Genomic DNA, 19,803 nt, shown 5'->3' with positions numbered 1-19,803 from the left:
ACGGCTCAGGACTCACGCAGGCGGCATTGATGCGCCAGGTCAGGGCACATGCCCCCTTCCAGCAGGGTTGGTGCTGTACTTAGTCGCTGTGGACACCAATGGTGCGTGCACTTGGCTCCTAACCCAACACTGAGGTTTGAGTCACCCCAGAGGTTCCCCAGAAGAAAGGTGTGGCTATCTACTTCTGAGAAGGCAGCCACTGAAAGCCTGAGGTACCAGGTCCTACCCCGATGCACATGGGGTCCACTCGACAGTAGCTCGTTGCTGGTCCACGATTCCTGGGCCAGGACACTCCCATTGTCATTACTGTTCCTGATGGATGTGCTGCACGCGATCCTCACCTCCACAACTCAAGCCAATCCTTACTCTTCCAAGTCAGTCCAGAGGGTACAAACAATCCAAGAAACCGCAAGTAGAAGCCCAGAACCCATGGCACTATCCCCAGTGTCAGGGTCCATGTAGTGCCAAAGGAGAGGAACGTCCTATTGAGTGCAAATAGCTCTGACCTGGTGGAACTAGATCACCAGGCCTTTCTTCTGCGGCATCTAGTCTAGGTGGGCTTGAACTGCCAACCTTTCCACCAGCAGTGCTCCCACTTTGCACCCTCTGGAATTGCTCTAAGAAGGCGTCAGTTAATATTGTTCAGGACCCTGGGTGTCCTTGAGGACATGCAGTGGCTGGGACACATTCTCAGATTATGCATCTTCCATAATGCGCTCACAAAGGAAGTTTCTAAAGGCTGCCTGTGGCTGCCGGCAGGGTATACCTGTGCGGTCATTCTGTGTCTGACAGCAGCGTGTTTGTTACCCATGATGTAACTGTGGCCCTAGGACATCGGTGTACACTTGTGACCTCAGCTCACTCCCGTATGCTAGCGCATGCTCATGTTGTCCATGCACCCCTCTGCCAGCAAATGAGGGCCCTGCGACAGGGCAGGGTGAGTTGAAGCAGGACCTTATCTGACATGAGCTACAGGGAAAGCGCAGCACGCACAGAACGCATCACACCTCGGAGACCATCTGCAGGTCCAACACTGTACCTCATTGAGGCCCTCAGGATCCTGGTCAGACAGGCTCTGGCCGTGCTCATGTCACACTCAAATGGCATTTCCTGTGCTAGCATGTCCACACCTGCTCTCCTCTCTCTTACAGGTCAGAAAGGACGGGGTAACCTTGGATAACCAGGACTGAAGACAGAAGAAAGAGTGAAAGAAACAGGCTTGGAAAAGCGAGTGCCCTATACTTTGGGGTGATGGCATCTCAACCCTGCACCTGGAAGGACGGGGCACTGGCTGGCACCCTCACACGAGAGGTAAGCGTTCTTTTCTAAGAGGGCTGAGCGTGAGAGGTGCAGGCTGGTGATGCTCTTACACCGTAAGCTACCATGAGAACTCCTGGCCAATTCAACACTGATACAGTGCTGTAAGCGACACCATCAGTATTCCAACCACACAGATCTCAGTGCAGAACTGGTGTCAGAAAAGTGTCAGCACAAAGAGAGACGAGGAAGGCCTGGCAGAACTACCACACGTGAGCTAATGAACACTGTGCGATCCCTTGGAGTTCAGAGTGACAGGGTGCAGTAAGCTATGCCATCACTCTTTCAAGCTCCAGCTGGGTCACCGGGAGGACTGGTGGCCAAGATCCTTGACTGAGACAAAAGAGAAAGGCGTGGCGACCTACTTCCAAACATCAGTGAGAGGTTTCTATCATTGTGCTGGAAGATTCGTTAACAAGATTTCAAACACCAGCACCCTGAGAGTACAGCCGTCTCCAACTTTGGGGCTACAACGAGGCAGAAAGGCCTGGCAATCTACTTCCAGGGGTCAGCCAATGGAAACTATAAAACAGGTGTTCTCACACTACGGCCCGCGGGTCACATGTGACCCGCTGAGGATGAGGACCTTTAGCCGGCCCACCGGGTGTTTTTGCCCCGTTTTTTTTTTTACTTGAAAATAAGATATGTGCAGTGTCCATAGGAATTTGTTCAGAGCTTTTTGTTTTCAACTATAGTCCGCCCCACCAACGGGTCTGAGGGACAGTGAACTGGCCCCGTTTAAAAAGTTTGAGGAGCCCTGCTCTAAACCTTGTGTCATCAAAGTTTCAGCACTAAGGGAGACAAAGAACCTTGAGGAACAAACACCCGGGAATGAAAAGCTGTGCACCTTTCCTTACAGCACAGAGTGCTACGGTGCGTGCAACTACGACACCACCCCCCACACACCAAGTTCAAAAGATGACACTTTATGGAAGGAACATGTTCTTCTTCCATCAGGGTCTTGGTAAATAAATAGGTATTTAATTTTTCTCTTCCTTCCTTCTTTCCTTTGAATTGTGTAACAGAGCTTGGCTCAGCAAATAAACTTTAAAATAAATCATTTTAGTGGTGGCTCATACAACTCTTATCACAATCATCCATTGTGTCAAGCACATTTGTACATTCACTGCCCTCATCATTCTCAAAACATTTTATTTCTACTTGAGCCCTTGGAATCAGCTCCCCCCACACTCCCTCTCCCTGATAATTAATAAATTAGTATTTTGTCATGTCTTACACTGTCCAATGTCTCCCTTCACCCACCTTTCTGTTGTCCGTCTCCCAGGGAGGGGGTTAAATGTAGATCATTGTGATCGGTTCCCCCTTTCTCCCCCACCTTCCCCTTCCCCTCCTGGTATCGCTACTCTCATTATTGGTCCTGAGGGTTTATCTGTCCTGGATTCAATGTTTCCAGCTCTTATCTGTACCAGTGTACATCTGCTGGTCTAGCAGGATTTGTAAGGTAGAATTGGGATCATAAGAGTGAGGGGCAGGAAGCATTAAAGAACTAAAGGAAAGTTATGTGTTTCATCAGTGCTATACTGCACCTTGACTAGCTCATCTTTTCCACACAACCCTTCTGTAAGGGGATGTGCAGTTGCCTACAGATGGGCTTTGGGTCTCCACTCTGCACTCACCCTCATTTACAATGATACGATTTTTTTTGTTCTGATGATGCCTGATACCTGATGCCTTTGATACCTCATGATCACATAGGTTGGTGTGCTTCTTCCATATGGACTTTGTTGCTTCTGAGCTAGATGGCCGCTTGTTTACCTTCAAGCTTTTAAGACCCCAGATGCTATATATTTTGATAGTCGGGCACCATCAGCTTTTTTCACGTTTGCTTATGCACCCGCTTTGTCTTCAGTGATTGTGTTGGGAAGGTGAGCATCGTGGAATGTCAGTTTAACAGAACAAACCATTTTTGTATTGAGGGAGTACTTGAGTAGAGGCCCAATGTCCATCTACAACCTTAATACTAAACCTAGAAATATATGCACATAGATCTATTTCCCCACCATCATATATAAATATATTTACATATGTACATGCCTTTATTTAGGCCTCTATAAATGACCTTTACCTTCTAGTTCTTTCCTCTCTTTTCTTTTCCTTTCCTCTTGTCCCACTATCACGTTCAGCCTTTATTTGAGTTTCAGTAATTCCTCTCGGTTACATTGCCCTTGATCAAGCCCTACTAGGCCTCCTACATCCTCATCATCATCGATTTTGGATCACTTGTTGTTCCCCTGTCCCTGGGTTTGTTAACATCCACTTCCTTTCCCCTGCCTCCCTTTTTCCCACATCTCCCAAGAACTGTCAGTCCTGTTGTTTTCTCCTCCAGATTGTTTATCCTGCCTATCTTATCTAGATAAACCTACAGAGATATAACAATATGCACAAAAACAAGACAGAGCAAAACAAAGCAAAAAAAGAAAAGAAAACAACAAGAACAAAAAACCAATAACAAAAGAAAAGCCTATAGTTAGTTCAAGGACTGTTTGTTGGCTTTAGGGGTGTTTTCCAGTTGAGTCTGATGGAGTGTCATATCCAGGCCCCAAAGTCTATTTTTGGTATTCCCTGGGGACTTAGTTGCTCTGTTCCCCTTGCTGTTCTGTTGCACACCCTTAGTGTTTTGCCTCGGTGTGGTGGGGTCAGATCGGGCACAATTTCCACACTGTGTGTCCAGTGTTGTTCCCTGTAGGGCTATGGGTCAGTGCAGGATGTCATGTCTCAGTGGGGCCAGCCATATGATCCTTTCTGTGCATTGGCTTCTTTGAGCGGGGATCTCATCCTCAAGGTTTGGTGGACCTGGGTGTGTTCCATTCTCTCTTCCTCCCCCTTCATTTGCTCCCAAGTGCTCTGATCAGACATGCCCCTCTCCCTGAGCTGTAGTTTCAGTGCCATGCTCTGAAGTGAATTCTTCTGCGGGAAGTGAGGGGTGGGGGGGGGGGGTCGGGAGAGTGTCCATGTAGTTGGTATTGGGGCTGGCCTGACATTACATTTTCAAACACTAACAGTATCACAAAGAGGACTCCTGTCAGATATGATCTTTAATTGAGACAAAAAGAAAGGCCTAATAGTCCATTTTCAAACATGAGTGAGAGGTAACCCTGAGGACTAAAGAACGTTTTCTATCATTGCGCTGGAAGATCTGCCTACAGGATTTCAAACACCAGCACCTCACTGAGAGGATAGCTTCCTCAATTGTGGGGTCTAAAATAAGGCAGAAAGACTTGGCAATCTACTTCAAGTGATCAGCCAATGAAAATTACATAGCACAGCATGACAGGGTCAGATACGGTTCTAGAAGGCATGCCATCCAGTTTCAAATAAAAGTAGGGTCACTTATGGAAGACAGATTTCAGTAGAAATTCAAAATAAGACTAGGAAGCAAGTCCTGGTGATCTACTCCCCCAAAGCTGCCATGAGTACTTTCTTGAGAAATTCCACTCTGTCTGCTATAGTATTGTGAGCTACCCCATCAGTAGTCTAAGCACCACAGAGATCCCAGTGCAGTACTGGTGTCAGAAAAGTGTCAGCCCTAAGAGAAATGAGGAAGTAAGTCCTGGCTGATGACTACCAAACACCAGCCAGTGAACATTCTCTGAATCCTGTCAGGACAGTATGAATATATGCAGTAACCTATGCCATTATTCTTTCAAACTCCAGCAAGGTCACCAGGAGGACTGGTGGCAGAGAAAATCCTTGACAGGAACAAAAAGAAAGGCCCAGTGACCTATTTCTAAACATCAGTGAGAGATGACCTGATCCATTCCTAGCAGCGTCCTGGAAGGTCAGTTAGCAGCATTTCAAACACCAGCACCCTCCCTGAGAGTACAACCATTTCAAAGTTGGGCTAAGTCGAGGCAGAAAGGCCTGGCAATCTACTTCCGGGGGGCAGCCAATGAAAATTCCAAAAGTACATCACAACAGTGTCTGAGGAGGTTCCAGAAGATATATCATCCAATTTCAGATAGAAACAGGGTCATATATGGCAGAGATCTAAGCAGAAATTCCAACTAAGATCATTTTATTGGGTGCTCTTATAGCTCTTATAACAATGCATACATCAATTATTTGAAGAATATTTGTATATATGTTGACATTATTTTCTAGACATTTACTTTCTATTAGAACCCTTGGTATCAGCTCTTCTTTTTTTCCCCTCCCTCCTTCCCTTCTACCCTCATGACCTCTTGATAAACTATAAATTATTATAATTGTCATATCTTACACGGAATGCGGTCTCCCCCATGGTATCGGTTGTTTGTACCCCCGGGGAGAGGGGTTATGTGTCGATCATTGCGATTGTCTCTCTCTTCCTCCCCTCCTCTCCCCACCTTCCCCCTACCCTACTGGTATCACTGCTCCCATTTCTGTTCCTGAGGTGTTTATCAGAACTAGATTCCGTGTGTCGTGAGCTATCTGTACCAGTGTACATGCTCCAGACTAGCCCAAAGTGGAAGGCAAGACTGGGCTCATGATAGTGGGTGATGACGAAGCCTCAAGGAACCAGAGGAATTTTGTATGTTTCATCAATGCTATATTGTACCCTGATTGACTCATCCCTTCCTTGTGACCCTTCTGTGAGGGGATGTCCCGTTGTCTACAGATGGGTTTTGGGTCTCTGCTCCAACCCTCCTCGTCCTCAACAATATGGTTTTGTTTGTTTTGGGCCTTCTGATGCCTGTTTCCTAATCCTGCTGACACCTTATGATCACACACGCTGGTATGCTTCTTCCATGTGGGCTTTGTTGCCTCACTGTTGCATAACCGCTTGTTTAACTTCAAGCCTTTAAGACCCCAGATGACCTGGACACCATCAGCTTTCTTCACCACATTTATTTGTGCACCCGCGTTGTCTTCAGTGGTCATACCAGGAGGGTGAGCATCATGGAATGCCAGGTCGTTATAACAAAGTCTTCTTGTGTTGAGGCAGGGCTTGAGCATAGGCCAAAGTCCTCTTCAATGTATTTCCATATAAATATATGTATATAGGCCAGTACATATGAATTAATAGATTTTAATTAAGATTTTTATGAATTAATAGATTTAAATATGCACACACCTATGTTTATGCCTCTATCTATAGCTTTGCTTCCTAGATCTTTCCTCTGTTTCCTTTTATCTTCCTACTTTCCAATTTCAAATAAAAGCAAGGTCGCATATGGCACAGATATCTCAGTGGCAATTTCTACTAAGAATAGAAAGCAAGGCCTGGTCATCTACTCCCCATAAGCTGCCATGAGAACTCTCTTTGCCTATGTAAATACTATCTGCTACAGTGCTGTAAGCAACGCCATCAGGATTCCAAACACCACGCAGATTCCTGTGCAGTACTGGTGTCAGGAAAGTTGTCAGCACTACGAGAGATGAGGAAGAAAGACCTGACTGACGACCACCAAACATCAGGCAATGGAAACTATGTAGCCTTGCAGCACAGATTGAGATTGTGCAGGAAACACCACCAGCAAGGTCACCAGAAAAACTGGTGTCAGAGAAGATTCTTTACTGGGACAAAATGGAAATGCCCAGTGACCCATTTCCAAATAGCAGTGAGAGGTAACCATGATCTCTAGAGAAGGTTTTCGAGTGCTGGAGGATCCTCAGGCAGGGTTTCAAACATGGCCACCCTCAATGAGAGCACAGCAGTCATTGAATTTTTGGACTAAGACTAAGCAGAAAGGCTTAATAATCTACTTCCAGAGGTTAGGCAATGAAAATTCTACAGCATGACATTGTCACCACCAGCAGGGTCACCATGGGGAGGAAGTGGAGATCTGCCGGGCTCTGTGCACAGAGTAACAGGAGGCTCCAAATGCAGGGGACCAGAGCCCCTGGACTAGAGAAGGCAGGATGCCCTGAGATGAAGGGACAGAGGTACCCCTAGGCGTGAACTCGTCTGCCACCTGGTGTTCATCCATGGACACTCATCTTCCTTCTCACAGGGCTGCAAAGGCTTATGGGTCAGAAAGGGCAAGCCGGAGGCCCATCTTCCCAAACAGGAGACAAAGGGAGGTCTGTCATGTATATGCTGCTGTCAGATCGACCCCCCAGTGAGCTGGTGTGAAGCCCACGGAACTTCCACTGGTTGCTGGGCTGGCCTCACAGTTGTCGGCATGTTGCAGCCTTGCCGGATCTCCAGCAGTCTGTCGGACAATGTTCTGTTGTGACCCACTGGGCTGTCCTTGTACTACAGAAACAGATAGCCAGGCACCTTCCTAGTCCCTGTTCGCCTGGAAGATCTGTTGCACACGTGCACAAGGGGCGACCCTATTGGTCCTTGAAATCCTGGTGGCAGGGCACCCCGCTTCACAGCCACATGTGTGTGCCCCTCACCACCCACACACACAGTGTGTCAGATGGGAGCCCAGCGGCGCCTAGTCCACACAGCGACTATGTTCGTACAGGTAGCAGGCCTGCATGCCATCCACTGGGGATCCCTGGAAGGAGCGCAACACACTCGGGAGCCAGGCTGGCCCCCGTCGCATGGTGATCAGCCCCAGGCACCAGGGCACCCCTTCCTACACCTGGGACTGTGAACACCTGATGCAGGTGCACGCCAGGCTGGCATCAGGGACTTTGCGCTGGACCCCTATGCTCACACGTGCCCGGTCCTCCACACCCAACAGAAGAGGGTGGGGAAGCTGGGGGCAGGCCAATCCTGGGTCCTTGGGAGACCCCAGCATGGCAGGAAGACAGGAAGGGAGCCCTGTGGTGCCGGCGCGCCGGGTGGTGGAGGACACAGAAGGTGGTGTGGCGGTCCATGCCGCAGGCCCGCAGTCTGAGTGGTATGAATTCGCGGTGTGTGCGTTCACGGAGAAGGTGCTCTACAGGTACGGGGGGTTTCTAAAAGTGAGTGGAAAAACTCCATTACCATGTAATTCTATCTTTCCCTCACACTTTTTGAAGCTCCCTCATGGGTCACAAACACAGACAACTTCCCTGTGAACTCTGATGCTTAGGGAAAAGGACCGGGGGTGGGGAGGGGAACGTCTACTTCCCAGACCAAAGGGGCTTTGGTCCGACCACCTGTAGTCCGTCAAGTCCGCAGCACTCACAGATCGGGCTGAGATGGGGTAACGTCACAACTTACCTACCGGCATAATAGTACCTATCATCTACCATTCCACTGCACGCTGCATTTCAGCCTGGGCTCAGCACAGACTTGGTGGACCACTGCTGTATTTAACACACTGTCATAGAGTCGATGCTGACCCACAGCAACCCTCGTGGGCAGGGTAGACCTGCCCCTGTGGGTGTCTCAGACTAGAACTCTTTACGGGAGTAAAAAGCCTCGTCTTTCTCCCTCAGAGTCGCAGGTGGGTTCAAACTGCTGGGCATGTAGTTGGCAGCCCAAAGTGGAACCACTAAATGATAGTGGTCCTTCCATTGGTGTCAACAACATAGGAGCCCACTCGACTAGGTGAACCAAGAAACAGGTGGCTGGTGCGATGGGGGCTGGCACGAGCTAAGCCCAAGCTACACAAAAGCAGCAGAAGCAGACTGCCCAACACTGGCATCTACGCCAGGGCCCCCGGATGGGACGGAGAAGGCACTCCATCGGTCACCCAAAGGTTCACGCAGAGGTACTCAGAAGAAAGGTCTGGCAACCACCTTTCCCAAGCTGACTATGGGGCACCATGGGGACAATACCGTGGTGATGGGGGGAGGGGGGAGGGGGAATGGAACAAAGACGCTCCTTTAGGACGTGAACCATCTGACCGGATTACTGAGACTTATCTGATTAGGATCCCAGACTTCACTCTGACAGCCCCACCCCACCATCAGCCACTCGCCATCTCTGTGCTTGTTTGTGTACACCCAGAAACACCTGCACCGGCTTTGTTTCCACGAGGAAAGCAGCCCACAGATGCTCTGCCCAAACGCTCCACACAGCCCTGCGAGCCCTCCTGCCCCCACTCTGAACACATGGACAAACAATGCCCATCCCCCACTGGCACACCCCCTGAATGCCTGCCCCCAGAGGGAGAGGTGGGGACCGCCCCACCAATGTATGGTACATCTGTGCTAATCATGTGGTGGCCCTGAGCACCTGCTGCCAGTTGGGGGTGGGGTGGGGGGTTTGGAGGGTTTGCAAGGAGCAGAATTCACCACCCCCAGGCTCGGTGACAGCTCGCAGCAGGCTGTAGGCAGTTTCCCTCAGAACAGGGTGGGCGCCATCAAAACTTTCTTCAAAGCATTAAGCACAGCGGTACAGCCCAGCTGGCCCATACCGGCCGACCGGTGTGCCCCCTGCCCTAATCCGCTTCCCCGTGAAGCTTAGCACACAGGGCTCTCCTCCCAGGGCTTCATGAAGGCTGCTCACATGTGGCAACAGGAGCTGGCCAGAGAGGGGCTACACACACACTTCCTAACAAAGGCCCAGGCTCACGAGAAACCTGCAGGAAAAGACGGAGGAATGAGCTGCACCGCAGACAAAATTAGTACGAAAGTATACGTCTGGAGCAAAGACAGACACAGTAATTACAAGCTTGAGGAAATCACCTCAGTATATTAAAGAGAAATCATCCCTAGCTGCAGGGTAGCAAATTATTTAATGTGCCTCTTCCGGCCAAGGTCCCTGTGACTCCCACAAACACACAACACACACAACACATAATACAACTAAACAAGACAACACACACATTATAAAACACAAAGAACACACACAACACATAAAACACAACATACACAGCACACACAACACAATCACAGTATACACTCACAGCACATATAGACACATAATACAACTCACAACACACAAAAAGCACACATACACAACACACAGAACACACACAATACACATATACACATATTCAACATAACACAACACATATACAACATATCACATAACACATGACATTCACAACACACAATACACAAAATACATATACACAACAAACATGCACAATATATACAATACACAAACTACATATACACAGTACAAAACCACACATACAACACACCCCACACAACATATACAAACCAAACACACTACACACACAAAATACACAACACAACACATGTAGACAGCACACTTCGACAACACTCAACACAACATAAACACCACAAACACGACACACACAACGCAAAATACACAGAAGATACACAACACACACACCAGACATGCCCAACACACACACAACACAAACAACACATACACCTCACCCACAAGACACGCCACACACAACACTCACACCACACATATACAGCACACACAATATATACACATAAAAGACAACGCATAATACTACTCACAACACCCACCACACAACTATACAAAAACTCACATATGCAAGATCACACAACACAGAATGCACACAATACACAAGACACAGAATAGCACACCAACACATTCATACCACAAACACACAATACACATACACAACATAACAACACACCAGAACGCACATCACAAACCACACAACACGCACAACACATATAACACCTGCCATATACAACACACAACATACACACACATACACAGCACTTTCACAACACACAAGACACACCCCACACCCACAACACACATATACACAACACACACAAGAAATAGAAGACATAACACATACAAAATACACACACCATATATAACACAAAAACATATACACAATATAACACGCGGAACACAAACACCTACTCAACCCACACAGCATAAACACACACAACACACAGACACAGCATGCTTCCATAAAACTCAACACACAAAATACACACCACAAACACAACAAATTATACAAAACACAGAAGACACATAACACACAACACACATACACAATACACTACACAGAAAACACACACCACACACTGATGATACCACACACACAACACACTGTGTGTTGTATTGTGTGTGTCATGTTTCTGGTGTGCACGTTGTATGTGAGTGTTATGGAAGTATGCTGTGTCTGTTATTTCAGTAGTGTGTTGTGTATCTGTTGTGTATTTTGTCTTGTTTTGTGTTCTGTTGTGTATGTCGTGTGCAATTGTGTCTTGTGTGTTTTGTGTATGTATGTTGTTTGCTGTGTCATGGTTATGGTGTGCGTGTTATGTTGTGTATGTGTAGTGTGTGTGGTGTATGTGAGTTGTGTGTGTGTTTGGTGTGTGCTGTTTGATGTTGTGTATGGTGTGTCGTGTATATGTTGTGTGTCTTGTTTCTTGTGTTTTGTATATATGTTGTGTTTGTGGTATGTGTTGTGTCTTGTGAATGTGTGCTGGGTATGTGTCTTGTGTTTGTTTATGTTGTGTATGTGATGTGTGTGGTGTATATTTGCTGTGTGTTCTGTGTATTCTGTTTCTTGTGTTTGTGTTGCGTGTGTTGTGTACGAGTGTTGTTTGGGTAGGAAGGTCTGGGTTGTCGAAGGTGGGGGAAGACACTGCCAGGATTCATTGTGATGGCCAACCTGCTGGGTATAAAGTGAGTCATCTGAGAGCACACACCCTTTGGACCCCAAGACCCCTGGACATTGAAGCTCCTGGATCAAGAAGACAGCTGTGATGAAGATCAGCAGCAGCAGCAGAACCTAGAGCCAGAGCCCCAGACGAGCGGTGGAGGCTGGCTTGTGCAGTGGGTGCCTCTGGGCACTTAACTTGGGGAGCTGGGTTTGTGGACGGACCCACGGGGCTGGAGGTGAGTGCCTTCGGAGTGAAGCTTACAGCAGTTTCATGCCCTCCAGGCACTCATTAGCAGTCCTGAAGGAACTTTAACACACCCTGACCGAACCACTGCAGCCTGAGTATGCCTCACCTACACTGTCACTGGGTCACCAGCAACAAGGCCCCCAACACTGAGCACTGCCTGTGAGTTCTGTGTGGCCACTGCACGGAGCGGTCGCACCGATCAGGAACAGCAGAGGGGCTGTGGAGGCAGAGCTGACAAGGCTGAGAGACAGCACCATCCAAACTCAATGCTTCGGGTGGATTCCCACTCTTGTGACCCTGGGGACAGAGTGGAACTGTCCCTGCGGGTTTCCAAGAGCATAACTCTGCAGGGCAGCAGGAAGCCTCACCTTTCTATTGGGGAGCAGCTAGGAGAACCACCAACCTTTAGTTAGCAGTCCCACAGGGAACCGGCTTTGCCCCCAGAGCTGCTTCCATCCTCCCAGGAGCATCTGAAATGAAGCAGCCCTTTCCAAAGCTGAGAGGCCCTGAGTGGTGCAAATCAGTCATGTATCTGCAGCTGCGGACCAAGAGCTTGGAGGCCCAGCTCAGAGGTGCCCTGGCAGAAAGGTCTGGAGATCTACTTCTGAAACCCAGTCACTGAAAGCTCTAAGAATCACATGTGAGGTCACCACATGGCAGGCACAAACCCCACCGTGCCTTTTTGGTTTGGGAGCAGAGCCTGTGGCTTTTAAGAAAACAAACCACTTGCCTCGGAGACATGGACACAGACAAACATGTCCTTGCTGTCAGCTAGCCCGAGTCAAAATCTGGCTCCAGGAGACCTCACGGGCAACATACCCCAAACCTTGTGATCCTCAGGATCTGTCTCCCTGGGGCTGGTGTTCAGAAGGAGATCGCCAGGCCTTTCTACCTTAGTCTGGAAGCTCCTCTGAAACCAGCCCCAGCATCAGAGCCACACACAAGGCTGCAGTGACAGGCGGTGGGGCTGTGCACGACGCATGCTGGCCAGGAACCGATCCCAGGTCTCTGGCGTGGAAGGTGAGGAATCTTCTAGAAGTCACCTGGATGGGACCTGGGGCTCTCTGCAGCATTCCTACCCATGTGCTTTAGAGCCAGAATGGCAGTAACCATAACCCTGGTGACAAGCACAGACCCCATACTAGGCCCTTTCCGTCCCATTCCTCTATATCCTCTCACATATATCGGAGAGCCTGGCCCCTCCCGTGGGGGCCCAAGCAGTCAAAGGACCACCTCCCAGGCCAAGTTCACAAAAATAGCAGAGGACTGGTCTCTGGTCCTCCCTCTTTCAGAAACAACCAAGTGTAAGCCCAGGGTTATACAATACAAGTGGCCTGTAGCACCCAGCACCCAGATCCAGCACAGGCAGACCCACCAGGCACCCAAGGCTGTGTGAACCCAGCACCCAGATCCAGCATAGACACACCCACCAGACCCCTGGGGCTGTGTGACCCTAACACCCAGACCCAGCACTGACAGACCCGCCAGGCCCCCGGGACTGTGTGAACCCAGCACCCAGACCCAGCACAGACGGACCCACCAGACCCCCGGGGCTGTGTGAACCCAGTACCTAGACCAAGCACAGACAGACCCGCCAGGCCCCCAGGGCTTTGTAAACCCAGCACCCAGACCCAGCACAGACAGACCAGCCAGGCCCCCGGGGCTTTGTGAACCCAGCACCCAGACCCAGCACAGACAGACCCGCCAGGCCTGACTCCTGGTGGACCAATGCCAGTGCAGCAGAGATGATGAACACAGGGGGACTTGCCTACCTGGCTCTCCTGCAAGCAGCACCTGCCAGGTACAGGAGAGGCGAGGCCAGCAGGTGCCCGGGACAGACTCGGTGTGCCCAAGCCCTGGGCGCCTGGCTGCCCACGGACACCCCAGACAAGAGGTGGGACATCTGCGCCCTAGGCCAGGCTCGCTGTCCACATGCTTTGTCTTCCTCCCATGCTCCAACAGGGAAAGGAAGCCCCGTCTCAGGTGTCAGGGAGAGAGACGCCACGGCGTGGATACTGATCTGAGTGCCCGACTCCCGGAGGACCTCAGTCCCACCGCTCTGTGGTGAACCTGGGGCCCATCCCTCTGTGGTGGACCTTGGTCCCGCCCCTCTGTGGTGGACCTGGGGGCCGTCTGCTGGTGGATCAGGTTCCTGGCACGGCTTTCTAAACGATGACAAGATATGCAGTGGCCATAGATAGGAAACAAGAGCCGGCTGCTTTGTACACTAGCCCGTTCCAGGCCTGCCTCTGGCACCTGGCCACCAGGCCTGCCTGTTAAACCAAAGGACACCCACAAAACAAGAGGTGTATGTTAGCTGTGGACACGTGCATGTGCACATGGAGCATCTGGTGGTTTTCTGAGTTGGACGACTTAGGATTGCAGTCTCTGGAGATGACTCAATCATTGTCATAATTGACAAAGCTCATGTCCACGTCCAAGCTTAGTGAGCAGCATCCAGGGTATGCAAAGCATGCGAGCGGCCATCTAAGACACCACTGTTGGGTGCCTCTTGTAAACATCAGACGAGAAAGAAGGAGACCGAAGACTTGGAGAAGGAATGAGTCCACTGTTCTAACAGTCACACAAAGCCTGGTCTCACCTGTCTGGAGACCAGAAGAAGTAGATGGTGCCCAGCTACAGCTACAAACCCTTCTGCTCAGGGCCACTCCACACAGGACTGATGAAATCAGAGAGAGGAAAGTGTGCAAATGAGCCTCAAAATCTTAAAAATAAAAACAAAAAAGCAAGGCTTACTTGCTTTTACTATGGACTGGTTGAGACCAGACGGCACCCCAAAACTACCGTTTGGGAGTACTCTTCAAAGGCTGAACTGAAACTCCCCCGAGGTCATTTTGCAGCTGAACAGCAGAACGCCTCCCAAGACTACAAATGAGCACCGAGGGCCTTAAACGCTCACATCTCTGCAATCAACCGTCTCCACGACCTTCCAGCAAAGACGAGCATGGAAGGGGCAGAGAAACGGAAGCAATCAAAACAGAACCACCAGAACGGCCACAAGGCAGAGCTCAGTGTCACTGGGTGGCTGACAAAGGGGTCACGTCACACACAATGAATAAAGACAAAAAAAATAAAAATAAAAACACAGAACAAGAAAAACATATGCACCTGATGTGTCTTGGATAGCTCAGAAGCCTGCCTGCTAATTGCAAGGTTGGTGCTTTCAAGTGCACCCAGATGCAGCTTAGAACCCAAATCAGCCATTGAAAACTCTAGAGGGCAGTTCTGCTATCAACCACACGGGGTGCCGTGACCTGGGAAACATCTCGAAGGCACTGGCGGGTGTGGTCTTAGTTTGTTTTTTTTTAAAACAATTTATTAGGGGCTCATACAACTCTTATCACAATCCATACATATACATACATCAATTGTATAAAGCACATCCATACATTCCCTGCCCCAATCATTCTCAAAGCATTTGCTCTCCACTTAAGCCCTTTGCATCAGGTCCTCTTTTTTTCCGCCCTCCCTCATGTGCCCTTGGTAATTTATACCTCGTTATTTTGTCATATCTTGCCCTATCCAGAGTCTCCCTTCCCCCTCTTTTCTGCCGTCCCTCTCCCAGGGAGGAGGTCACATGTGGATCCTTGTAATCAGTTCTCCCTTTCCAACCCACTCACCCTCCACTCTCCCAGCATCGCCCCTCACACCCCTGGTCCTGAAGGTATCATCCACCCTGGATTCCCTGTGCCTCCAGCCCCCATATGTACCAGTGTACAACCTCTGCCCTATCCAGCCCTGCAAGGTGGAATTTGGAGCATGGTAGTTGGGGGGAGGAAGCATCCAGGATCTGGGGGAAAGCTGTGTTCTTCATCGGTACTACCTCGCACCCTAATTAACCCATCTCCTCTCCTAAACCCCTCTATGAGGGGATCTCCATTGGCTGACACTTGGGCCTTAGGTCTCAGTTTTAAGTGAATATTCGTTCCCCTTTCAGATGCCCTTGTGGCTTCACCCACTGGTGCCTCTTACAAGCAGCCAATCCCTTCCGGGTGCTCTGTAGAAAACTCTGGAACATGCAAATCTACCTAGGGCAACGGCAGCAGACTACTGGTGGCCTCCTGTTAAGGACTGAACTGTGTCTCATAAAGTCTGGCTGGAAGTCTCGACTCCTCTAACTGTGAAAGGGACCCTCCTTGGGGACAGGGTCTTTCTTTGATGCTATCACCGAGGATGTCAGCTCTTCCCAGGGCTGAAGAGCTCTCGCCCAGCCAGAGAGAACAGAGATGAGGCAGTCTGTGTCTGTAAGGCCATGCGAGTCTTCAGGTGTTTTATAAAACACCGCCCAGAAGGAGCTCTGGGTGCACAGTGAGTTACGCGTTGGGCTGTCGCTGGTTCAAACCCACCAGCCGTTCTGCAGAAGAAAGCTGAGGCCCTCTGCACCAGGTGTCAAGACGCCTCTGAAACCCACAGGGGCAGCTCCCCACTGTCCTACAGGGTCCCTGGGAGTCGCATGGACTCCAGGGCTGCAGGTTTGGTTTCTTTTTACATAGCCTGAAACCACGCCTGTTGCTGTTGCCTCGATTCAGACTCACAGTACCCCTTGAGGGTGGGGGTCTTAAAGGCTGAGAGTCCTCAGAAGCCAGCCAACACAGTTTTCTCCCTCCCTCACAGTGGCTGATGGGATCAAACTACCAACCTCTGAGTTGGCAGCTGAGCACATGCTTGGTTCCCAGCACTGAAGAAAAGTGTCACCTTGTGTTAACAACAGTCAACACCACATCATCGTGTCCACAGCACCAACTGTGGGACAAGAGGCACCGGTGGGTCCACTCACAGACCATGAGCACTAGTGAACTCCACCTGTTGGCCAGCTTGATGCCCCATTAGGGCTTGTGTGTGTCTGAGACACTTCAAGCTCTGCCACCACCCGTGTTTCAAATGCTAGCGCGTCACTGGGAGTGGGGCTTCCTTCCAGGCTGGGGTAGAGGTCTGCAGGTCGACTTCTGAACATCCACTGCAGAAACGCTTACCTCCCACAGAACACTGCCTACCTCCTTGCCCGCCTTCCTCTGTGTGGCTTGCCCCTCCACTGCATCAAGCCTGAAGGCCTTCTCCAAGGACTGGAGAAGTAGATGAGATGGAGTCTCACCCTCCTTGCCTCTGAGGCGCATTCTGGACAACTAGCTCCAAGTCAGATCTGTTTTGTTCTTTGATACAATGTGGACTCTGAATGGTTGGTGCTGGTTTGCCCAGGGATGTGATTCCACCACAAACACTCCATGCCAGGCTGTTGGCAGTGGGTGCTGGGGGCATGGCTGCAGCTGGGTGTACATCCAGTGTGCCCTGATTTCTGTGGGTGGGCCACAGTGCTTACCTCTTCACCACCAGTCTTAGGGTCTTGTGGGAGCCCTTCACCAGGCAGATGGCTTCCTGCCGGAAGCCGGAGAGCCCCACGCCATTGATGCCCACGATTTCGTCTCCAGCCAGCAGTGAGTCTACGGCTGCGGCTTTGCTTCCTTCTTCAATCTGAAACAGACAAACATGCCGTCAGCTGCTGGGCCAACACAGGGACCCCTGAGTCCAAGGAAGTTTCATGGAGAGGGCCAGTGGCAGCACCATCCTCTTCCCTCCCACATACATACCCACTCCCCATGACCTCCTTCATCAGCTGCCAGGATGACTGAGAAAGAACTGTCATGAGAAGCAGTTTCGGGAATAGGGTCAGTGGCCCAGCATCCCTGTGGCCCCCCATCAGCTGTCAGGACAATGAGAGAATCCATGATCTGAAACAATTTGGGGGACATGACTAGTGGCCCTGCAACCCCTGTGGCCCCCATCAGCTGCTGGATGACTGAGGGGTCCCTGAACCTGAGGCAGTGTTGGGGATGCACCCAGCACCCCCATGATATCCCTCAGCCACTGAGATGACCGAGGGGGTCCTAGAACCTGACAGCGTGATGGCGCCCCTGCCTCATCTGCAGAAAGCAGAGCCTTGTCGCCCCGCCCCCCCTTCAGAAGCTCCCTTTACAAACAATGAGTTGACTCTGTTGTCAGCCCCAGCTCAAGGGCAGCCTATGCACAAGGGGATTGGAACACTGTGATCCATGGGCTTTCTTCAAATCCCAGAAGCAGATCACCAGACCTTTCTTCCTCGTCCATGAGTCTGAAAGCCCGCTAGAGCCGTTCAGCCTGACAATGCCATGCAGGCTCCACTGTCAGCAGGGTGGCTGCTGTCCATGGGGGCACCAGCCTGGCAGGAACACAGAGCCTCCCGCTGCAGGGCCAGGGGCTTGGTTCCTGGTCCAGCCAAACCACTGGCGAGGTGACGGTGACACAAGAACAAGGCACAGGCCAGCGGTCCCATGGACCATCACGGGTCACCAGGCCCCTCACAGCAGGACCACAACCTGGGTTCCACATAGGTGCTGCTCCACGCATGGACACTCACTCTTCTCCCTTAAGTGAAGCGCCTGGTAGCTCCATGGGGAGCCCTGGGCATGTGTCAGGCTGCCGACCACAAGGCCAGCAGTTCAAAACTACCAGCCACTTTTCAGGACAAAGATGGCGCTATCTGTTCCCATAGAGTCCATCTCAGAGACCCACATGGCCAGTTCTACCCTATCCTCCAGGACCACTATGAGTCAGCATCGACTCAACGGTAGTGAGCTTGGTTTTGGGTTTTGGCAGTTGGTTAAACGCTCAGCAAATAATGAAAAAGCTAGTCAGTGATAGAAAGGCCTGGCAGCCTGATCCCACAGATTCAGAACCAGAAACGAGGCTGCACTGTCATCAATTCTGACTCAGTAGCCTAGGGCGCAGAGGCTGGGTTTGAACCGCTGACCTCTCCCCATTGGCAGCTGAGAGCTTAACCAGAAAGCCAGCAGGGTCCCTCTAGTAAGGACGGTGGGTGTCGCCCGTCGTGGCCCTGCATGACATGTCCTGGGCCCGCCTCACAAGGCTATGCTGTCGCCTATGGTTGCAGCTGCTGTGCCGTCCATCTGGAGTGAGAGCCTTCCTCTCCACCACTGCCCCACCACTTCGCATGTCTGAAGTACGTGAAACCCAGTCTCGCCACGCTGGCCTCTAAGAAGCATCCTGGCTCTGCCTCCCCCGAGGCAGATGGTGTGCTCCCCTGGAGTCTGTGGTCTCGCTCATACCCTCTGCCTCCCCCCCCCCCATACACACACAGAGGCAGCCGCTGCTCTCGGGGTCTCCCTTATGCACTGTCGGAGGCAAACGAAACTTCATGTCTTGAGTCAGGTGCACGTTAGCTTTCCGCATGACACTTAGCACATGGCCACCATACCGCTGGCTGTCTGCAAAGCCCAGGGAAGCTCGACTCTGGTCCGACAGGGTTGCTATGCCCTCGTGGCACCCCACAGCCCAAAAGGGGCCCAGTGAGGACTTCACTGTCCTACAGAGTGGGAAATGTCTTGCTCTTCTTTCTGAGATGAAGGCAATGCTCCACAGCTGGGAAAAGCAGAGCGCAAGAGGCCCCACTTCCCTAGAAGGAAGTTTACCCAGGCTTCCCTGCCCTGGTGGAGCTGCTGCTAGGTGATCAGGGTCCCAAACCCACCTGGCCACAGGGCAATGGGGTGAGGGCTCACACCTGGGAAACTGGTACCTGCTGCAGGAGGGTGCGAGGCAGATGCAGTGCCACAGCTGGAGATGAGCAAGCCAAGGGGACACTGTAGAAAAGGCAGAGTTTGGGTGGGCTGGGGACATTCCTGAGAGGCAGGAAGCTGGGCGTGCCTGAGGACTGAGTCAGCTCAGCCCACAGTGCAGGGGGTTTAAGGTCTGAGTCAGTGTTTAAAGATAAGGAGTCACCAGCCATAGAGATCAAGAGTCTGACCTTGCATGGTATCTGGGCAAAAG

The 19,803-nt window shown here is 50.8% G+C and overlaps 1 protein-coding gene across 3 annotated transcripts in view; it reads right to left on the bottom strand.

Annotated features, from left to right (window-relative positions):
• The window catches only part of SHROOM2 (shroom family member 2), a 102,818-nt gene that overhangs the window by 47,454 nt on the left and 35,561 nt on the right, over nt 1–19,803 (bottom strand). For all 3 annotated transcript variants that reach the window (XM_075539455.1, XM_075539456.1, XM_075539457.1), the window contains exon 2: nt 17,303–17,454. In XM_075539455.1, the coding sequence (XP_075395570.1) occupies nt 17,303–17,454 (152 nt within the window). The remainder of the gene's footprint in view (nt 1–17,302; nt 17,455–19,803) is intronic.

The sequence above is a fragment of the Tenrec ecaudatus genome, chromosome X (assembly GCF_050624435.1).
Source record: "Tenrec ecaudatus isolate mTenEca1 chromosome X, mTenEca1.hap1, whole genome shotgun sequence".
Lineage (NCBI taxonomy): Eukaryota > Metazoa > Chordata > Mammalia > Afrosoricida > Tenrecidae > Tenrec > Tenrec ecaudatus.
This window is presented reverse-complemented; position numbering and strand designations above follow the sequence as displayed.